Below are 22,866 nucleotides of genomic sequence, written 5' to 3'. Positions count from 1 at the left end.
TTGTGTTGGGGGTCTGCTGCAATAACTTGACCAAGAAGATGATGAAGATGAATACGATGAAGTGTGGACATAAATTCCAAAGATTGTTGTATATCTTAATTGTTGGGAAGAGACTGCTGCACTTGAAACCTGAAAAATTTAATAGTTATGCATGTAAACTCAAAGCGTATGGGGTTGTCATACTAACCTTTAGGTTCGATTCGCCCCCACCAATAACTGTATATTGGATGCAATAAGGAATGACCGGCGAATCCCCTTCAGGATACTATGAGTTTCTTGACGTGTATTGCACAACCACACCAAGCGTATCTCCTAACAGTATTTTACAGATTTATGGTTCCAGCAATTCACTCATGCATTAGAGAATTGATGGATGATTTAGAGTAAGAGAATGAGGGAGAACTATGTTGTTAATGCAACAAAATTCTGTCCAAAGTTGTGTGTTGTTGTTCTTTCTCTGTCAAACTAATGCCCAAATGTCAAGCATTTATAATGCATTATTTTGGAAGTCATTCATATACATTGGAAATCACAAACTTTTGGTTCTAAAGTGATTCCATTATTTTGGAAATCACAAACAGAAAATTGTCAAAAAGTTGTTACAAATTGGTTGTACAAATATCATTTCTCAAAGAAATAACTTATATGCTCCCTTTTGTGAGCAACACAATCTTTCTTCATTCCCTTACTCATCTTCCCTGGTCACGTAGACCTTCTTCTAGCCACGCACACAAAAGTTCACTTCCTCTTTTATACATCAACACAGATCTCCTCTTCATTTCTTCATTTTAGTCAATTTCAATTTCTTTGTTTTTTACTACCTATTTGTACTATTTTACTACCTCTTTGAAGCATACGACACTCTCCTCCCTTATTCCTTTGTCTTTTGGAAAAATGACATTGATCTGTTGTGAGGTATGTTAAAATTTCACTCACACCTCCTCTATTTTTTAACTAGACATTGACCTACCATGAGTTTGACAGTGTTAACACGCGGTTAAAGAAAGAAGAAAACTCTTCAATTTAAGCCAACAAGTAATGACTATATGATGCTAGCTTCCTATATAATATTTTGTTTTAAACCATGAAAATGTAAAATGGAGTGAAACTCATGTACAAATTTAATTGTTGTTTCTACATATTAAATTGTGATTGTGTATGACCCCAAAGCAGATGCAACAAACAAGCATCCTTTATAATACTTATACATAGTTTGCATACCAATTTTTTTTTTTCTTTTCAAGTACTAAACTTTCCTCTGCTCTAGTTATAGATCCGTCGTTCCAAGTATTTCTTTCTAGGGATCCAATTTATTTCCCCAAAAAATTGTGAAACTACATCCCTGTCAAAGGAGATATTTGCAGAGATTTAACGGTTTCTTGTGGGAGTTTTGTTTTACCATGCTTCTTGTCGTACTGCTATGCATATATATGTGTTGATACCAAAGTTATAAAATTTATGGCATTGAGAAAGTCTTAGTGTTAGAATTTGAATAGAAGAAGAAAACTCAATTCGACTGACCATGGAACATGATTTGTCAAAGTTAACTATATTAAGTGGAAATCGACTAAACTATTTTGATGCCGAAGGCTTCATTTTCAACAAGAAGTGACAGATGCTATAAGACATTGGAAGAAGTCATTCAAAGAGTCGAATATTGACATAGTTCGTCAATCAAGCAAACAACTCCTATATAAAAGTTATCGGAAGTTATTAAAACGAACATGTGTCAATCTTAGATTAAGGAAGTTATTAAATAAGGCACTTGTCAATATCTTAAATGTAGGAAGTTATTTTCTTTTCTCTATAAATAGTTGCAATTTCGATGTATTAGAGGTTGAATCCTATTTTCTGAAAGCCTTGTAACACTCACGCCGCGTTGGCAAACGGGTTTAGGGGCGGATAGAGATGAATTACAATCACCCTTTACATTCTCTGCAATTTAATATTGCTTTGTTCTTGCTTTATTTTCCTTTTTCCTTTGTATTTTGCATTTATTTTCATCTTTCTTTCTTTTCCTTTCTTTTGAATATGTTCACTTAGTTTTTTTTTTTTTTTTGAACAACTCACTTGGTATTTTTCTATTATGTTGTCATGAGACAATTTGTTATTAAAAATTGTTGGATGCAATTCTAACATTAATAAGAGCAATAATTTTGTTCTTAAAGAACGCGTGAAATGATATCATAAATCGTAAGACTTGAACGGACACTATAAAAATACATTTATCCAGTCCTAAAGCGTTGATGGATAATGAAGATTACATTACCAAAAATCAGTCTAAACAATATGTGATTTATTAAAAATTTTAGGGTTAATATATGTTTACCCCTGTAAAATTAGTGGTTTCAGGTTTTTTCCTGTAATTTTTTTTTTAGATTCCAACCCTCGAATTTAAATATTATTTGGTTTTAGACATTCATGGTGTCAAATTTCAAAATTTAAGGTACTTTCGCCCCCGCAATTTGAGCAAATATTGGTTTACCTTTCTTGCCATATCATTGATTTTGTACAGTCAAAATTCATGAAGGTCCAAAACTAAAGAATCTTCAAACTATAAGGTTGGAATCTAAATTACTTTTTACAGGGGGTAAATCAGAAACCGCTAATATTACAGGGAGTTAACATATACTCCCTATGGTCGTATTTATAAGAAAAAAAATTGAATTTTTTAGATTCATTCAAGAGTTGATGTATCTAGTATATACTCCATATTTTTTTTATGTGGGTGTGAATAAAGATAATATTGGAAATAAGAAGTGGCCCGACGCAACGGGCCTAGTTGTACCCCCTCTTGACTGACCCTAGGTGTGAGTTACACTTGAACCTACCTTAGGGGATGTAAATGCAATTTTCCTTTAATTTTTTGTTGTTGTTGCATCTCTCTCTTAGAAAGAAAATCAAAGAAGCTTTCTCTTCTTCTCCAAACCCACCACCTTTGCCACCATTTATCTAAGTTTCTGGTCAACTCTGGCTACACCACATGAAAAATAAAACCTCCAATTTTGTCATCTCTTCTTCCTCCTAAAAAATGACCAAATTATTTAGCCATTGAAAAAGTCATATTTGAGACATTCACATTCTCTTCTATTTTAGGGCAACCATGAGAAATCATACCGACTATATTTTTTCCAATGATGCCCTCAACAAAATCCATAAATTTATTTTTGGATCGAAGTAACTACTCAACATTTTTTGATTCTTTCCAATGATGCCCTCAACAAAATCCATAAATTTATTTTTGGATCGAAGTAACTACTCTTTTTTGAAATTTGAGGAATTTGATAAGTTGAAATTTTTATTTCAAAATATGTTGAGTATTCAAGGTCTACGGTCTTTGATTGAATTTGAAAATTCGTATAATGATTCTATAGTAAAAGGCATTTAGTGCATGTTTCATCGAGATGGTCCTACTAAATTTACGTTCATGATGAACAAGAGTATTACTTATAGGGTATATGCTTTCATTTGGAACTCTTTGCTTAATCTGCAGACAAGTTGACATATCATCACTTATGGTCGTTGTGTGCACGAGAGTTATGATCGGTATACTAATATGCATACTATCTTGAGACACCGGTAGAAACACCGGGCATGGGAAGTTGTATCGTTCTGATATTAGATTAGAGGCTAGGCTTCTCCACCATATTCTTGTAAAAACCTTAATTCATCGCCGGGAAATTTTTAGAAGGATTGATGAACCGAATTTACCTATCATGTGGATGATCATGAAGGTGTGCGAGCAGTTTGGAGGGTGGAAAAAGAAATTACCTAATGTCAAATATTAGGCTGGGCTAATAGATTGGTGGCCCACACTTAATTTATCCAACCCAAACTTAATCGAGCCTCTCGTGATCGCACATTTTATACTCCTACCCTATACTTTTAAAAATAAAAATTTTACATTTATATTTTATTTTATTTTTTGTAAAAGTCAAAATTCCGGTTACATCCATTGCGAGAAGTGTTAGATGAATCCATCCATTGAAGAGCATGAACACAACCGTTTGCTTGATGTCTAACGAACAATCCATTCAAGGGCACGAAGCAGACCCTGACTTTCACCTTCCTACGTTGTCATGGCAGCAGTGGCCATAGCTCCAATAAAATGGCATGTTGTGTTCCTCAAACACGCCCCCATGCCTTCCTTTTGATCAGCTGCAAAAATTGCCCCATCTATACTAATAGTGCATGTCACATATCACACCAACTATTTCAAATTTTGTTTCTTCCATATGCTATCATTGCAAATTCCACTTGTTCAAATTAATGTTGCCACAACCTGATAAAAACATCATTAAATCCCTCAACATTTATCCATCAAATTTTCCAGCAATGGCAAATCAAACTTAATTTTCTCCAATAATAGAAACTATCTACACAACAAAGAAACAAGTGCCAATTATATTCGGTATACGATTAGCAAACTACACAATTCGATTAACAACCAACAGCCTTGCTAGTTAACCTTTGTCTACTAGGTAAATAATCCCTCCCAACATGCCATATAAAATGTTTAACCTTTCGAGGTATATGTAGAGACCAAAGCTTGTTCCAATCCCCTTCCACTTTCCGATCATCTCGGTTGATCATAATATCCACACAAACCCAAGATGCACTCTTAACCAAATAAAGAACTTTAGTATTAATTAAAGTTATAATTGGAGAAAAAAAATATATTGTAATGAAAAGTGAAATGAGTCGGTTACTTTGAGACGATATTTTTTTTTACAAAAGAATCACTTATTATGGGATTGGAAGAGTATTATGTATTTTGTATATATTATTAAAACAAGTACATAATCTAAAGTTAAAAACAAAAATTATATAATGATTAAAAAAATACATGAACACAACTTATTTTTTAAGATAACAATCCTAATATAATGTGAAATAAAAGAAATAACAATAGACATAATGGTTGCTCTAAAAGAAACATAATGGTTGCTCTAAAAGAAACATAATGGTTTGATTTGGTTCTCAGTTGATCAGACCAAATGGAGATTATATTAGGTTGGTTTAGTTTGGATTGTAATTTAAAATAAAATGAACCAATAATTGGTTTGAATTGAGTTTCAAATTCATCCAATCATTAGATCATTAGTTTGATTATTACACCTCAAGAACAAATGATGGATGGGTCCACGGGCAATCATCATCCACTAATTAAGAGCATTTTTTTTAATCATTTCAATGAAGACTGTAATATTGCAAAGCAACAATGATATTTGGACATCTTATATTCTTTAGATTTTTTTTTAAGAGAATCATATATTCTTCGAGTATATTCATCACTACATTTTATTCTCTGGTTCTATTACGTCATCAATATATTACAACAATCTTTTTATTTCTTCTTTTTTTAAGATGTATACATCTAAATGAAGTGTTCATCAAACATTTTCTATTGCAAAAACCTTACCTCAAAACTATCTCCAAAGTTCAATCCATGACGAATTCCTAACAACTCGCTTCAACCACTAAGCACCTACCCAAGGTACTGACCTAGTGACCTTCCTCATCTCATATAAGACCAACACAAAATACAAAAAGACAATATCTACAGAACTAAACAAAAATTATATTCCAAGTCAAAACACCACTCGTGTAAAAGAACAAAAGTTTTCAAGCGAGAGAGGTCACATGTGCAAATATGTTCTCAGTTCTCTCGCTATTGTACGACACTGGATATTTTATTGGAATAATAATAATTTAATACAATAACAAATAAAAAATTAAAAGAAAAAAGTGGAGGAAAAAATCGGAACGGAATTCCCATTTTAGGGAAAGGGACCACAAGAATAATTTATAGTTCTAATTGATTTACAATCTTATTCTTTTCATCGATAAACCAGAACCCAATTATACAGAAAACAAAACAGAGTGTAGTGTTTCAACTTTGATGTGCTATTTACTTAACTCAAAACTCCACACTCGACAGTGACTAGTTCCAATTTTCAAACCTATCTTTTTACAACACATAAGCGTAACCGCAACGCGAATCATTATCCACCACCATGTCTCACCAACAACCTCTGTTAGAACAACAACAAGAAGAAGGAGAAGAAACCGCTTACGATTCATCTGAAAAGGTTGTCGTTGTTGGAACCGACGAAGAAGAAGCCTACGAAGCTGACGTGGACTCTGGAGTAAGAATTCCACCGTTTTCATGGAAGAAACTATGGTTATTCAGTGGACCAGGTTTTCTGATGAGTATAGCATTTTTGGATCCTGGAAACTTGGAAGGAGATCTTCAATCTGGTGCAATTGCTGGGTATTCGCTGTTATGGCTTCTTATGTGGGCTACAGCTATGGGGCTTTTGATTCAGCTTTTGTCAGCAAGGTTAGGTGTTGCTACGGGGAGACATTTGGCTGAACTTTGTAGAGATGAGTATCCTACTTGGGCAAGGATTGTTCTTTGGTTGATGACTGAAGTTGCTTTGATTGGTTCTGATATTCAAGAGGTTATAGGGAGTGCTATTGCTATTAGGATTTTGAGTAATGGCCTTGTTCCTCTTTGGGCTGGTGTTGTCATTACTGCTTTAGATTGGTAAATTTCATTTACTTTAAATGGTTTTTAGTTTTTTTACAAATTTCAGTTTCGGTAAGTTTCATTTAAAGTAGGTTTATATATGATTTTAGTCTCTGCAATTATAGCATTTTCTAGTTTTAGTCCCCCTGAGTTTCTTTTTTTTTGGTTTGGATTCTGACCCTGCAAACTCAAAAACGGTTACTTTTAGCCTCTGATGTCAGCTTATTGGGCCACTTATGGCGTTATTTCGAAGTATCTTCTTTGATTAAGGTTTAAAATATAGATAAATTATCTTATTATTGTTTTGGAATTGGATTTTCTTGATATTATTACAGTGGGTCATAGTGTTTTTTAGTTGTACTATGGACGAGGATGCTGCATAAATAGAGTACAGATGAAGAATATGATTGCAGAATTACTTCAAAGTGTGTGTAGAGACACTAAGTTTTAGGTTCCACATGGCCCTACCAGTTTAGGTTCTAAACTTGATGTAAGAGGAGGGTAACTGTGAATGTCTTTAGAGTTTCTTGTTATGGATTGGATTGCACATCCCCTATCAAAACATATGGTTCAGTGATAGTTTGTACTTTGTAGAATAGTACTACCTAACTTCAATTTGTGCATATGAGAAGAGAAGACAACAAATGGTTTAGAGTTCTTACTTTGACAAATGTGTTTCGTTGACCTTTTGAATGTAGAGTTGTTCTATTTATAGAAAAACTCGTATATTACTTGATGAAGGGAAATAATAACTCAACAAGTTACATTCTTTCATGAATTGATTCAATTAAAAAGATGCATTAATTAATGAATAAACACAATTCAATTTTGAAAGAACATACCATATTAATTTGAATTTCAAATCCATGAAGAAACACACCTTTTAGAGTGCTTTCTTAGATTCATTTCTTTGGAAATCTCTCACATAGATGTCATGTAAACCTGTTGGGATTGGGAAGAATACATAGACAAAAATTATTATGTTGAATACCAGAAATATTGATGAATCCATGATCAATTGTCTTGCTTTTTCGTTTTGGCATTTAAGAAGCTATTGGAAGAAGCAAATGTACTTGTTGAACAATGTATATTATTCAAAATTAAATATTTAACTTTTATGTGGTTACCTTGTTCCAGTTTCATTTTCCTCTTTCTTGAGAATTATGGTGTGAGGAAATTGGAAGCATTTTTTGCCGTTCTTATTGCTATAATGGCTCTCTCATTTGCATGGATGTTTGGTGAAGCAAAGCCAGATGGTGTTGATGTTCTTGTTGGTAAGTAGTTTATTTCGTCGATTTGAAGTTTGAACATCTGCAAATTATCTTCATTATTAAGTCAATTTCCTAGGTGTGCTCATGCTTCATATCTGATAGACTGATACATGCTTTCATTTTGCCTTTGTAGGTATTTTGGTTCCTAAACTTAGCTCCAGAACTATACAACAAGCTGTTGGAGTTGTTGGTTGCATTATTATGCCTCACAATGTATTCTTGCATTCTGCTCTTGTTCAATCCAGGCAGGTTGACCCCAAAAAGAAAGGCCGCGTTCAAGAAGCTCTCAATTACTACTCCATAGAGTCCACCATTGCGCTAGTTGTCTCCTTTATTATTAATATATTTGTCACAACTGTGTTTGCTAAGGGCTTTTATGGTACTGAAATAGCAAATAGGATCGGTCTTGTAAATGCAGGGCAGTACCTTCAGGAGAAGTATGGAGGCGGAGTATTCCCAATCCTGTATATATGGGGTATTGGGTTACTAGCAGCTGGTCAGAGTAGCACTATTACTGGTACATATGCTGGACAATTCATCATGGGTGGTTTTCTGAATTTGAAGTTGAAAAAATGGATGAGGGCGTTGATTACTCGGAGTTTCGCAATCGTCCCGACTATGATAGTTGCACTTATATTTGATTCTTCAGAGGAATCATTAGATGTTTTGAATGAATGGCTTAATGTTCTTCAGTCAGTGCAAATCCCTTTTGCATTGATTCCCTTGCTTTGTTTGGTTTCAAAGGAACAAATAATGGGCACTTTCAAGATTGGCTCTGTCCTCAAGGTATATGATTCCTTTGCATTTTGGTTGAACTGCTTCTACTAGTTATCCATTGTCAGTTTATTGGACATGAAATTTGCCATTTGCATATTCATATATGTCTTATATAAAACATGTAAAGAGTCGTAACGTTTGGGTAGAGCCTAGCTCAACCCTTACAAAAGTGGCTTGTAAGGTCAGCATTGTCCACCATTTATAAACACAATTTCAGACCTTATATCATTCAATATGAGACTCTCAATACACCTCTCATGCTTAGTGTTGGACATCTGGAGCGTTACCCGAATAGCTTGATAGCGGGTGGTCCAATCTCCAATGGATCTTGGATAGATTCCACTACCATGTTAAAATTTGGGTTCGGCCCAATTCAACCCCTACCAAACTGGCTTGTAAGGTGAGGAATGTCCACCACTCACATTTCGGGCCTTATTTAATCAAACGTGGGACTCTTAACTAGGAGATAATTTAGAAATGTCCCAATATAGACCTATTCCATCTTGCTTCTCAGGCTTGATATAACTCAGAACTCAAATAAGTTTATGTGATAAATAATGTCTGTAAGATTTTGATAATTTCTCTTACCTAAGTGGCTAAGTTCAACAAGATTGACATATTCTTACCAAAGGGACTAGTTTCAAGGCCTCTTTTTATGTTCCCTACCCCCTCGTTAATATTTTTATCAACGTGGATTGAGGCTGCTTGCTAAAAAATTTAATCATTATTAATTAGGTTCAGACAGTATTTTTAGTTTGATGCTTTGATTTTTTGGTAATTGTATAATAGCCACAGCTCATGATATCCTTATGATTTCAATACAGACCATTTCCTGGCTTGTGGCTGCTCTGGTGATAGTGATAAATGGCTATCTTTTGCTGGAATTCTTTTCCTCTGAAGTGAGTGGAGCAGTGTTCACAACTGTTGTGTGTGTAATAACAGCGGCATACGTTGCATTCATTATTTACCTTATTTCAAGCTCCGTTACGTTTTCACCTTGGCAAAGATTAACTCGATCAAAGACAGTTACCACCACGGAGAGTTGAGCAGCCACAGAGATAGTAGCTACCACGCAAAGTTCAGCAGTCAACATTATTCCTCAAAATCATGAAGTAGGACATGCTCTGCTGCTAAAGAAGTTTTAATCAATATTTTTGCCCTATTCTTATTGACCATACTAATGCTTATTATTTGTATAACTAATAACTTGCAATGATTCAGGGGCAGTGGTGGTACCTTATTTATTGGTTGTCTGTACTTCAATGAAACAAGTCAGTGTAGATGCCAGTAACTTGGTATGTTACTGCACTACTGTAAAATTTGATATACAATGGAGCTGTAATCATACCTTTTAAGTCTATGACGTTAAGAGTGTTATTTTTAGGTTAAGTTGTAAATAATTTTTTTTTCTCAGGGATAGAACCTACAAATATAATGCATGTATAAACAAATAGCTTATTACCTGTTTCTTTTCACGTCCAATATCAAATTAAACACGCTTCTACTTGAAGCTACAATTATTTTCTTCAGGGAATCACAGTCATTTTAGCTTTTGGATGCGAGAATGAAAAATGAAACGCATAATTAAACATGTTATTAAGCTGATATCATCACTCAAGCACATGAATGATTTCATTATTACACTCTAACAAGGTGAACTATGATGCCACCAATTGAAATTCATTGGAGGGCTGTTTGTCAGAGTTTGATGAGAAACTTTGCAAGCCTGGTCCAAGTTGTGATCGCAGAACTATTTTCAAAATCTAGTTTTTAAATGATTAATCAATTACTACTATTGTTAAGTAAGGTTGTTTTGTCCTCAAAACATTGGTATTAGCTCCGTATCACATAGTAATCATCTCCATTTTTAGCACTTCATCACTATTGTCCATATCAACCAGCTCCACTCCAAACTTTTTTTTTTTGTCTAGTCTGCAGGTAAATTACCTGCTATCCTTCCTCCTTCACGCTCCAACGACGTACATTTTGTTGCTTACACCCTTTTTCCCTGAATTTTTCTGAACAGAAAACATTTTCATACCTGTGCATTGTAGTTTGGTAATAAATAGTGAATTTCTGATACTGATAAGTTAACTTATACTGGATAGTTGATAAGTTAGTTGTAGTGTTTGATAAAATTAACTATTAAACTAACTTGTAAATATGAAATGACATAAAGTGATATACTTAATGAATATTTATTTATTTTTAATTAAGATTATAAGGTAAAATTGAGATAAATGATGATAAATTATACGTTTTAAGTTAGTATAAGCTACTTGGATTACCTTATAAAAGAAACGTTATAATTTTGGGACAAAGTAACGGTTACCAAACATGATTATTTTTAGATCAAATCTTATATGACATAAATTATAAATTCAAAATTATGTCTTACCAAACTAATCACGTACTTCATCTTACTATAATTGAACAAAAAGAGTCATGTTGTCATTTAGCCACAAAAAATTATTACTATTATTTATTATTGACCACGTTATTATTTATAGGAAGTTTTGGTAATTTATTTGTATAAAAATTAGAATTTAATTTCTTTCAAAAAAAACTTGCTTTTTTGCAAAAACCTTAACTATCCATCTTAATTTATTACCCATTGACTAAATTACTATTTAATTTAATTTGATTTTAAGAAAAGATAAGAAAGCGAACGTAGAACAGAATGAGTTAAAGCAAAGGAACGTAAATGAGAGTTAAAGCGAACGTTAATTGAAACAGTATTGATGATGATAGCTTGACTTCCCTCCCTCCTACCTTCCTTGTTGACGTAATTGATACTCAAAGCTCACCTCTGTGATTTTCCTTATTACTTCTTCACTTTCAATCACCACCATTGCGCGCGCAGTTCACAAATTCAATCATGGCGATGACTCAATTCATCTCAATCTTCTTCCTAATTCTACACCTTCCACTCTTCACTCTCTCTATTAATCCCAACAACCTCTTATTCTTTCCAAATACTCGTAACGCTTCTCGTCCTGCAATGATTCTCCCTCTTCATCTCTCTCCCCCGGATTCTTCTATCTCATCGTTCAATCCTCGCCGTCAACTCCAAAGATCCGAATCCAAACGCCATCCTAACGCTCGTATGCGACTCTACGATGATCTCCTTATCAACGGGTTAGTTTATAGATTCTTTCAATTTCCATTTCCTTTATGATTTTTTTAAACGAGATTTTAATTTTAGTTTTTTTGTTTTTTTTTTACGAAATTTGATTGTGTAGGTATTATACTACGCGGCTTTGGATCGGTACTCCTCCTCAGAGATTTGCTCTTATTGTTGATACAGGGAGCACTGTTACTTATGTTCCTTGTTCTACTTGTGAACACTGTGGTAGGCACCAGGTAATAAATAATAATCATTCATTCTTAAAATGTCACTTTTCTTAGAAATTAATGTAAGCTAGCACTGACACGTCGACATGGGTGGTAATTTGAAAAATGAATTAATTGAATGAAATCACATGTGTCGTGTCTGACACCGGACACACCTTCTATCAGAAGTGTTTGTAATATAGAGAATGTAAGTCTAGAATTTAATGATTTCTGAATATGCAATTCTATTTGTTTGTGGATGACTCATTATTATGGAAAAAAAAAACAAAGTTACTCAATTTGAATACTTCTTTACTCCTCCGACCCTGGAAATTATGGCGTTGCAGCGGTTGGGACTGTTAGATTTAAAGAGAGAAAGTATGGACTGTTAGATTTAGAGAGACAAACTTTCTTTTTTTCTTAATCTAACGGTCAATGTAGCTCCAACACAAGACTGCAGCTGTAGGGGATCCTAGTCCGGCCTAGGGATGTTCTTTTTTATGTTAGTGATGAAAATTGGAGAGGTAGAACATGGAGGGAGTGACAATTGGCAGCTATGAGTACTAATTTTGTCATGGAAAATTATTTATTCCATCTTGAAATGGTTGCAAAAAAGAATAATTTTATTTTAGAATTTACTGTTCCGATTTGTGTGTAACTCTTGTGATTTATCTGAACAAGAATGAATTTATGTGCCTGATTTTATTTGATAGGATCCGAAGTTCCAGCCTGACTTGTCGGAAACTTATCAACCTGTAAAATGCACGCCGGATTGCAACTGTGATGGTGACACGAACCAGTGCATGTATGATAGACAGTATGCTGAAATGAGTAGTAGCAGTGGAGTCCTTGGTGAGGATGTTGTGTCCTTTGGAAATCTGAGTGAGCTTGCCCCTCAACGTGCTGTCTTTGGCTGTGAAAACGATGAGACAGGTGATCTCTATAGTCAGCGCGCTGATGGCATCATGGGTTTGGGTCGTGGAGATCTAAGTATCATGGATCAGTTGGTTGATAAAAAGGTAATAAGTAATTCATTCTCATTATGCTATGGTGGAATGGATGTTGGTGGAGGTGCTATGATTCTTGGCGGAATATCTCCCCCTGAAGACATGGTATTTACTCATTCAGATCCTGATAGAAGGTGTGTGTCAAATTCCTTATCTGACAGATATGAGATTTATGCATTTTCTTAAAAAATGCATTTGATTAATCTCACATTTACTCTAGTTTCGGGATGGCAACAGTCCATATTACAATATCAATTTGAAGGAGATGCATGTTGCGGGGAAGAAACTGCAGCTAAACCCAAAGGTTTTTGACGGGAAGCATGGAACTGTCTTGGATAGCGGCACCACTTATGCATACCTACCAGAAGCTGCATTTCTTGCTTTTAAACGTGCTGTAAGTTCTTTCACAAATACCATTATAGAATCTTTTGAGTTGCATTTCTTGATTTCAAACATGGTGTTGTCTGTCTTACGTTATCCGGTGTTGAGTTGAAATAAATTGATGATGAGGCTTATAATATGGTGAATTCTGAATATACTGAGGGGGTAGCTCAATTCCTCATTATTGAAAGAAGAACTGCCTCTGCTTGTGATTGTTGATGAATCATATGCCTGTTATACAAAATATTATGAAGTTGGAGGATTTAAACATCTTAAATTGTTTAACATTTAGCAGATGATTTTTATTGATTTATGAATTTATTGGACATTTGTCGTATTCAGTTCAGGAAAATTACTTTGATACTTCGATAAATTTAAAATTTCAATTACTCTTTCATTACAACTAAAAAATCTTTGGATGGTTGTTTGTTCAGAGCATCGAGTTAAAGGGATGCTAAAATTTATACACCATTTAACCTTTCAAAACTGAATTCCCTCAATACTGTTGTTGAAAGTGCCCTGAATATTGTAGATTATCGGTATTCAAATAGGAAGCACAAAAACAATGGTGCTCAAATACTTAAAAAATGGAGAAGTATCAGTGTCTGACACATATTTGATACGCGTCCAAGACTTCCCGATACGTACCCATTAAGTATCCAATAATTTTTTAAATTCTTTTTGGAAATATTTCCACCGATACTTCTCAGATACATCTTCGATACCTACCAACTAAAGACACACTTGTCTACCTGATACGATACATCTCGATAGGTCTTATCAACTAAAGACACAAAATTTCATGTTTTGTGGCACATTCATAGTAGAAATAACATGTTCAGATATAGGTGGGGAATATATATTTAATTCTGTCCATGTCTTATGATCACAAGTGCACTTTTATAAATTTTGATGATCATACATTAATTATTATGTTTATCATTAATGAGCAATTATTGATGTAACCTTTAATTATAAACATTGTCGGGTTTTTTTTTTTTTTTTGTGTGTGTGTGTGTGTGTAGATATGAATAGATTTTTGTTAGTCTATCTTGGCTGCAGTGTTGTATCTTTACTTTTTAAAATTTCATGTACCTTTGTATCCGTGCCGTATGATATATGTATCGTACTATGTATTCAAGCTTCTTACACGTATGCCATACACGGTATTGGGTATTCTTATTCTATGATATATAAATACTTGAAATTTTAAGATGCTTCAATTTGTGTGTTTTTTATTTTATTTTCTTCATTCTTCAAAAATTACTGAATTTTCCGATCAAGATGTAATGTATATTTGTAGTCATTTTTAACCATTAATTTTGGAATCTCATTTAAACAATTATGCTTTAAATTTACCTGTTATGAAGATGTGTTTTGGTCTTCATTTCTGTGGGATGTCCTCCTAATCACTTCATAGAATTTAAAGTTTCGATGAATTAGTCAAATGTATGTACATTTATCAGGGAGACTCCTTTTTATTCTTCCGTCATCATTCATAGTTTAGTTTTTTTTTTTTTTTTTGACAAAATTCATAGTTTAGTTTATTGATTGTTATTGTATATTATTATTTATGACCGGATATCCTGTTGGTGATTACAACAAAAAAGTATCTTATTAAGATAAACTGTCTTATATGTCTGATAAGTTTGCATTTGTGTTTATCTGTTTGCAGATTATGAAGGAACGCAACTCTTTGAAACAAATTAATGGTCCTGATCCAAATTATAAAGATATATGTTTTACTGGTGCTGGGATGTATGTCTCTATCATTATAAAGTAGTGAACACACAAGCCTATTGCAGCTTATTAATGGTTCAAATTTATTTTTATTTCAGTGATGTCTCTCAACTCGCTAAAAGCTTTCCAGTGGTTGACATGGTGTTTGAAAATGGTCACAAGTTGTCACTGTCTCCAGAAAATTACTTGTTTCGGGTTAGTTATATAAGAAGATCATTGGTATCTTTAGCTGGGTTTACAGGTTGACTGATTTTCTAATCCCTACTTTTCTTTGGGCTATCTTTTTATAAAGCATTCAAAAGTACGGGGTGCATATTGTCTGGGGGTTTTCTCAAATGGAAGGGATCCAACTACTCTTTTAGGAGGTAACTGATTTACTGTGGGTAACTCCATTTCATTTCTTACTTTGTGCTGATTTAAAATATTGCTCCTTAGCTTTTGTGTTAGGTTGGCAGCTTATGAGGTATGGGTTTGTCTGCTAATTTAGTGATCATTCCTATACTATTTATGTTTGTGTAGGTATCTTTGTCCGTAACACTCTTGTTATGTATGATCGTGAGAATTCAAAAATTGGTTTCTGGAAAACAAATTGTTCTGAGTTATGGGAAACACTACACACCTCTGATGCCCCATCACAAGTGCCTTCAAATTCAGGAGTAACAAATTTAACTAAAGCATTTGCGCCTTCGGTTGCTCCATCTGCGTCGCAGGATAATCTTCATCAAGGTAATATTATCTCCTACTATTCTAATTTTATTTTATTTCAAGTATATACAGAGACATCACGTTTAAACATGGATACATCACGTTTAAACATGGATAGCTTATATTATCACCAATGAGTAACGACTAATCTCCTATGATTGAACGTGCAGGTGAACTCCAAATTGCTCAAATAACAATCGCCATTTCATTTAACACAAGCTACACGGATATGCAGCCTTACATTAAAGAGTTAGCTGGACTCATAGCTCAGGAGTTAGATGTTAATACATCACAGGTTAGAAAATGGTCATCAAGGTGCAGGGCTTTAAGTATAATTTTTTAATTTGATGCTAAAAGGAGATGTAATTAACTATATGCATATACAATCATGGCTAGATCGGTTGGCTGGTGTAGGTTGTGGGATGGGTAGCACTTGGGTGACATTGTGGTGCCAATGTCATGTGGCATTGGCCAATCACAATGTGACAAGTGGTTTCTTTCATAAGGATTTTTTGCTTTTTGTTATTTTAAGTATAGAGTGACATGTGGCACATTGTGGTTTACCAATGTCACATGACATTGGCACCACAATGTCACCCAAGTGACATCCGATATATGTAGGTCCTAGACGTAAGATTTTCAATCATGTGTCGGCCTACCAAAGTACCAGGAAAACTAAACATTTTCAGCTAATTTTCCATGTTGTTACTTTATGATACTGACATTATGGAATGCTCACAGGTTCACTTAATGAATTTTTCTTCACTTGGAAACGGGTCCCTTTCTAGATGGGTCATAACCCCAAGGCCATATGCGGATTTCTTTTCTAACACCACTGCGATGGTAAGTTGACAATTGTGCATTTGCATTTATGTGTAGACAACCCATTTGAATTTGAGGCTTATTTTTTATGTTACAGAGTATGATATCCCGGCTTTCTGAACATCACATGCAACTCCCAGACACGTTTGGAAGTTATAAGTTGCTTAATTGGAATGCTGAGCCTTCATCAAAACGGTAAGTTCTATCTTGAAACTAGAGAGAAAATTGTCTTTCCTATATCATTGTATACATACTTGCTTTATCATTTATAGTGCATGCAATACTGAGGTATATAATTTTTCTCGTTCGGATTAGTAGGAACTTGGAAAGTATGCTGTACTAGTTTATGAAAATTCACGCTGCAGCATTGAGTCATATGCTCCTTTCCACATTTAATATTTTGTAAAAAACACACAAGCATGTCTTTTCATATATATATATATTGATAGATACAAATGTTCACCATTGTATCAAATTTTTCATGTATAAAAAAGTGCAACCGCATGCGGTTGTATGCTGTCTAATAGCTAAAAAATACTTTGCTCTACCACTGCACCATGGGAGAGGAACCAGATCTGTTCACAATGGGTGTTAGTCTTCGTATACTTCACCACTTCGGTACATGATGAATTTAATTAATCCAACCATTGAATTGAAATTTTTTTACGAAGCAGATTGGGTATACGAAATTCATACAGAAAGTGAAATCAGTTCATTATCGCACTATTGCAATTTAAGCTATAATACATTTTCTTAAAAATAAGTAAATGTCCACTATTAGTTTACAGACCTACAGTTTTCTAAATTATTTATAATTAGATATATGCGATCATAAAATAATATCAGATGGTTCAATGATTTGATTGGTTAGTTTCACATTTTACATGAAGTTATTCACTGATGTAAATATCCGAAGACTTGCACCTGGTGTGACTGTGTCAATGAATACACACACACACACACACACACACACACACTCTGGCAATGTATAGTTATTTATCTTTGCTTTGTGGTGTCCTTTTTTAGACTTCACCAGTTTGTGGTGAATTATTTGGAAATGTCGATATAATGCTGTATTTACTTTTAAAACCTTAAAATTTCTTTACTTTGAGGAAATATTTATAATTTTACTAGTTTCTTAAACAAATATCTTTCACAACGTATGCACTGCTCTGAAACTTATGCGACAACAAGTGGGAAACCCACATTTTCTTTGTGGGCAACTCAATATTCTACCTGCATAATTGTTAATTCAACCTTTTCTTTCATTCCTTATTTCAGTTGCCTATATTTTGGTTACTACATATAGCTGATATCTAAAATCTTATATTAATTGAATATGGTTGGGGTTTATTCTATAACCATTTGGATGCTGTTAACATATTTTTCTGAAATGATGCAGGACTTGGTGGCAGCAATATTATTGGATTGTGGCTTTAGCGGTTTTGCTTACAATGCTTCTTGGAGGGTCGGCATTGGGAATATTCTTAATTTGGAAAAACAGACAGCAAGCTGAGCATTCATACAAGCCAGTTCATGTAGCTGTTCCAGAGCAGGAGCTTCAACCATTATGAGCTACGTTTTGTACTGCTGCTGGTCAACGGTTTCCCTAATTAGTGTGGCTATTACAAGCAATTTATACAACCATAGTTACTTGCTGTTCAAGATCTAATTTCAAAAAATTCAGGCTGTCTATTTTGATGTGTAAAAACCCTGTTAAGATGTACAGTAAGGATTTTTTTTATAGGGAAAGTGGGCTTATTTAATTTCATCAGCAACAATAAGCAAAAATTCAATGGGGAATAGAGTAATGATTGCAGGGGCTAGAATCTAATATGGACGCTCTAGCTAAGCTACGTGCAACCTTATTTGCTTGCCACTTCATCTAAAAATGCAATTTTGTTTGTGGCATTTCAATATACGGGTGAATGAAAAAGGGGAGGCACACCATTTCGTATATTATGATGCTTACATTTTTATTTGGATGAACTTTTTACTTGGTTCGTATTCTTATTTTTCTGGTTTTGAGGTGATGTTCCTCTTCATTCTTGTATCAGTCTATTTACTAGTCATTGATAATAAATAAAAAAGATTATGGTGGGGTTATAGCCGAAGATAATGATAACATGCTGTGGCTAAAGGCCTCCTCTTCCATCTCCCAACATTAGGGTTATGTAGTGGCTCTTCTTCTCCAACCTTAGGGTTTAGTGGGGATCCTCCCTTCGGTTCGTCCTAATATGCCATCTCTTGGATAAAATTTCCAAATCCCATAGGCCTTCTAGGTTTTGGTGGTGTTGTTTTCTCACGTTTCCTTGGTAATAGTATTATAACTCGTGACTTCAAACCTTGGAATGAGGTTTTAAAGTTTTTGGAAAATGGAAAATGTCGCGTCACTGTTTAAGCATGTTTTTTTTTTTTTGATTTGATTTAAGCATGTTGTTTCTGCTCTTTAATGAAACAACGTGGAATTTGATATTTTAATACTTTTTGTAACTTGTAAGCAGATATTTTAAAATCTATAACGATAAAAACGTACCATAGAAAAAACATTACGATAAGGACATAGACAACTTTGTCATGCAACTTGAATTTTCTGTCGAAATCTCGGACCATTACCTTTTAAAGGTAAAAGATGTGAGGAAATTATATTGTACCTAGCAGCACAATGAAGCACACGCTGGCGTATCCTTATTTGTCTGATCATTGAGGGTCACAATTAGTTCATTTCATTTTGTGTCGGTGGAGGTAGCTTAAGTCTTGAGGTCATTTTTCACAAGTAAAATTATGGAACACCTTCCAATATTGTTACATAGCTTGATTTAGTTTTTAAAAAAAGTTAAATATATTAACGAAAAACTAACCATGCACAAAATGTACAAGGATTTAACTAACCATGCACAAAATGTACAAGGATTTATTCAACAATTTTTTTACAAGGATTAGAGCAAGAGTTACAAAGTAACAATCAATTCCAAGCTGCTCCAGCGTTGCATTGCAAATAATACTACTGTTCAAGATTTTTAATCATTGGTTGATCCTATATTTAAACAATAAGAAATTGAAGATTTAGTTAGATTTTTGGTCTAGCAAAATGGGCCAGAGTATCTAATCAATAAGTCAATTATTAGTAATTATTAGTTGCTAACCTGTTAGTATTGCTTTTTCTTAACTAAAAATGTATATATCAACCGACAACCAGTATCAAAATCATATTCAAACTCTGATTTGCAATTGTAAGTTTTGTGCTAGAAATACAAGCAATATAGGAGACACAAATTAGGGAACACAAATTTTCCTTCACATCACATGACATGGTTACCAAGTTAATTATATGAACGCTTAGCACATGATGCATTTTAATTTGCTTAAATTCTTTTGGGGTAACTAGTAAAAACAAATGTAAAAAAAGGAGATTACGGGGAGGAAGATTATAAAGTGAGAACCTATTTTATACCAAACTGCCCTTGGTGGCTAAGTAAAGAACATTGAGTGTGAGTTTGGAATTGAACATTTCTTCCTAGCAAAGAAAACTTATGAAAGGGAAAAGCTTTAGTAGATTTGTGCTTAAAGCAAAACCCACTACAACACGATTTTGGTACTGTCTTTAACTATTAATATTAAAGGAATTACCCTACAACTATAATAATAATTAAGCCGCAAGGTGAAGAAATTGTCCATATGATACAAGAAAAATATATGTGATAGTGAAAGCTTATCAAACTTTTAAATTATTGAAAGCCAACTATAGTATGTTAAAGGATCCAACACGTGAAAGTATAATGGTGACTTGCAGCCAGTAGCCATTAAAAGCGACTCATAACTAAGCCAATACTTCTTAGGCTTATTGGTCTCAGTGTTTTTATGTGGTAGGTAACTAGTTGCCCAAACTATAAAACGTGGCTTTGTTTATTTGTCACAATCATACATGATACATGATCCTAGGGAATCACTTAATCTGGTATTGGTTAGCACGTCTTCTTTACTAAAAGCTTATATAAATTGTAGTATCATCGAAATATTGTAAGAAATTTAACTTCTTTGAGGTATTGTCTTTCTAGGGTAATACTTCTATGTCACAATCACGAATGTTTTGGATTTAGTGACTCTCACAAATGATAAAAAGTAAAAAAGAAAATAATTAATTTTTATTAGTATTATTGATATAATAATATTGTCTCTTCTATTTTAATTATTTGTGATTGTGCCTAAATCTAAAATATTTGTGCTTGTGACTATGAGTGTTGTTTTTGTCATTTTATTAATTTTAAATAGTAGACATCACATAATTGATATACTCAAATAAAAAATATCATTTATTTTTATACGAAAGTTTAGTTTTGTTGAATATTAAAAGTTTTGGGCAAGACATGTCTCAAAGTTCAGAGACCACATATAAATATATTTAATGAGATCCTTATGTTTAGAGCAAGAGTTGAACTCATGTCTCTCTAGGATAATGAGTAAACTCTTTATTAAATGGATCAACAATCATAGACATATTTAAAGATATATCTTTAAATATACAACAGTGCTATATACAGCAAAATCTATTTCCCGAATGCATCCCGAAACAACAATCCACCAATCAAAAAGCTGGCCTAGCGGAATTCACGGGGTGCTTTGTATGGAAATACAGAAATCCCGAAAATAGCCTTGCCAAAATACACATGTTGTGATGCATCGTGAAACTACTTTTCGGGATGAATAGCATTATTGTTAAATATATCCATAAATAAATGCTATAATTTGAAGCATTATAATCTATATCTATATTATATAAATTTAGGACCCTTTTTTCAAGTTTCAATATGGCATTGACATGTGGCGCTCTTGAAAAACACTCTTGAGAAACCAAGCATTCTCAAGCATTTGGATTTCAATAACTTTCTATATTTATATTTGTAACCATATATATCATTTATATTATAATTTATATTATAAAAAATATGTTAATTCAATTATAAATGGAGATTGAGAATAAATAATTATTAATAATGACATTAAATGGATTGAATATTTTTAATTTTTTGTGACGACAACAAGTTTGTTAGACATTCTTAGGAAAAAAAAGATTTTTTTACTACAAATCGAAGAAGCCCGCGAAAAACTTAGGTACAATTCTTTTGGTGCTTTTGGTATGGTTCTTAACTAAAACTACAAATTTTTCCTCTGAGAAAATTATGAATTTAAGAAAATCAAAGTGAATTTAGTAAAGAACCATACGAAAAGCACCTAAGAAATTGTACCTAAGTTCTTTTTTCTAAATTGAATAAGTGCATTAGTTACTTTCAAATAGAACCATTTTTTTTTAAGGAAATAGAACCATTTTTATTGGCACCAAAAAAAAATATTATTTTGTTAATGTCGGATACATAAATTAATATTGACTATTTTTATTGGACTAAAAAGTATACCACAATTAGTTTATCAAGAAAACGTCATTTGTTTTTCTATTTTATTTCTTTTTCTTTGTGTCAACTTCGTATCTCTCTATCAAATCAAAATGGCTCCAAAGATCGACTTGGTTTCTGATGTATCCCCTTTCAAAGAAAATTGGAATATCAGGGTTCCAATAGTTCGTCTTTGGTTTGTGAGAATCCATACATCAATATGTACTTTAAATGAGTTTTTTTTTTTGTGTCTACAAAAAATGCAGGTCAACACATCAATACATTCAATAGAAAATATCTTAATTAATGTTTTGAGATTTTATTTTAGTTTCGAAATAATTTTAAATACAATATTTTTATTTTAGTGACTAAGTTTACAAAAATTTGTGTCAAAAAAAAAAGTTTCCATTTTTTTTTTTGGTTTCCTTAACAAGGATGAGACATGTACTGATTTTCATGTTTGGTTTCGTAGTAGTAGTAATAATAATAATAGTAATAGTTTTGTTACAAATAATAATAATATCTATAGTGGTAAAACTATACTTTGTTGGTCAATGACGATAAAGAAAATGGAATTGATGCCATATAATCAGAAACGTATCATAATGTTAATTTCAATTGATTGTTTTGACCAATTTGCTAAAAAAACGTAATCATATGCTTTAACAAAAACAAAACATTAATATGTATTGCTTAATGGCTAAGATATGAACTCAAATATGATTGGTCAAGTTAAATGTTGTTATTTTACGAAATTATCCTGTAAAATATACTATAAATTAAATCTATTGGCTAACAGTTTCTTCACATCACAGCTTCGGATCTCCATTTGTCTTTCTTTCTATTTCTTTTCTTTTCCTATACGTCTTCTTCATTTCTCCCTTTACAATCCAAATGGCTCTGACATC

At 33.2% G+C, this 22,866-nt stretch overlaps 2 protein-coding genes across 2 annotated transcripts; both read left to right on the top strand.

Annotated features, from left to right (window-relative positions):
- The first annotated feature begins 5,848 nt into the window (after window positions 1–5,848).
- LOC146919704 (metal transporter Nramp3-like) lies at window positions 5,849–9,963 on the top strand. Its single transcript, XM_085713141.1, has 4 exons — window positions 5,849–6,550; window positions 7,670–7,806; window positions 7,937–8,589; window positions 9,405–9,963. The coding sequence occupies exons 1-4, from the start codon at window positions 6,018–6,020 to the stop codon at window positions 9,624–9,626; spliced, it is 1,545 nt and encodes a 514-aa protein (XP_085569267.1). The 5' UTR covers window positions 5,849–6,017; the 3' UTR covers window positions 9,627–9,963.
- A 1,304-nt stretch (window positions 9,964–11,267) lies between these two features.
- Window positions 11,268–18,525, top strand: LOC146919703 (aspartic proteinase 36-like). Its single transcript, XM_085713140.1, has 12 exons — window positions 11,268–11,718; window positions 11,823–11,943; window positions 12,627–13,054; window positions 13,158–13,314; window positions 14,977–15,059; window positions 15,140–15,236; window positions 15,334–15,406; window positions 15,561–15,767; window positions 15,917–16,041; window positions 16,488–16,589; window positions 16,666–16,763; window positions 17,971–18,525. The coding sequence occupies exons 1-12, from the start codon at window positions 11,459–11,461 to the stop codon at window positions 18,140–18,142; spliced, it is 1,923 nt and encodes a 640-aa protein (XP_085569266.1). The 5' UTR covers window positions 11,268–11,458; the 3' UTR covers window positions 18,143–18,525.
- Window positions 18,526–22,866: the final 4,341 nt, after the last annotated feature.

Source organism: Medicago sativa, chromosome 5 (genome assembly GCF_051527215.1).
Source record: "Medicago sativa cultivar Bolivia chromosome 5, Bolivia_mono, whole genome shotgun sequence".
In the NCBI taxonomy this organism is placed as follows: domain Eukaryota; kingdom Viridiplantae; phylum Streptophyta; class Magnoliopsida; order Fabales; family Fabaceae; genus Medicago; species Medicago sativa.
Note: the sequence above shows the minus strand (reverse complement) of the source record. Positions and strands in the feature narration are given on the sequence as shown.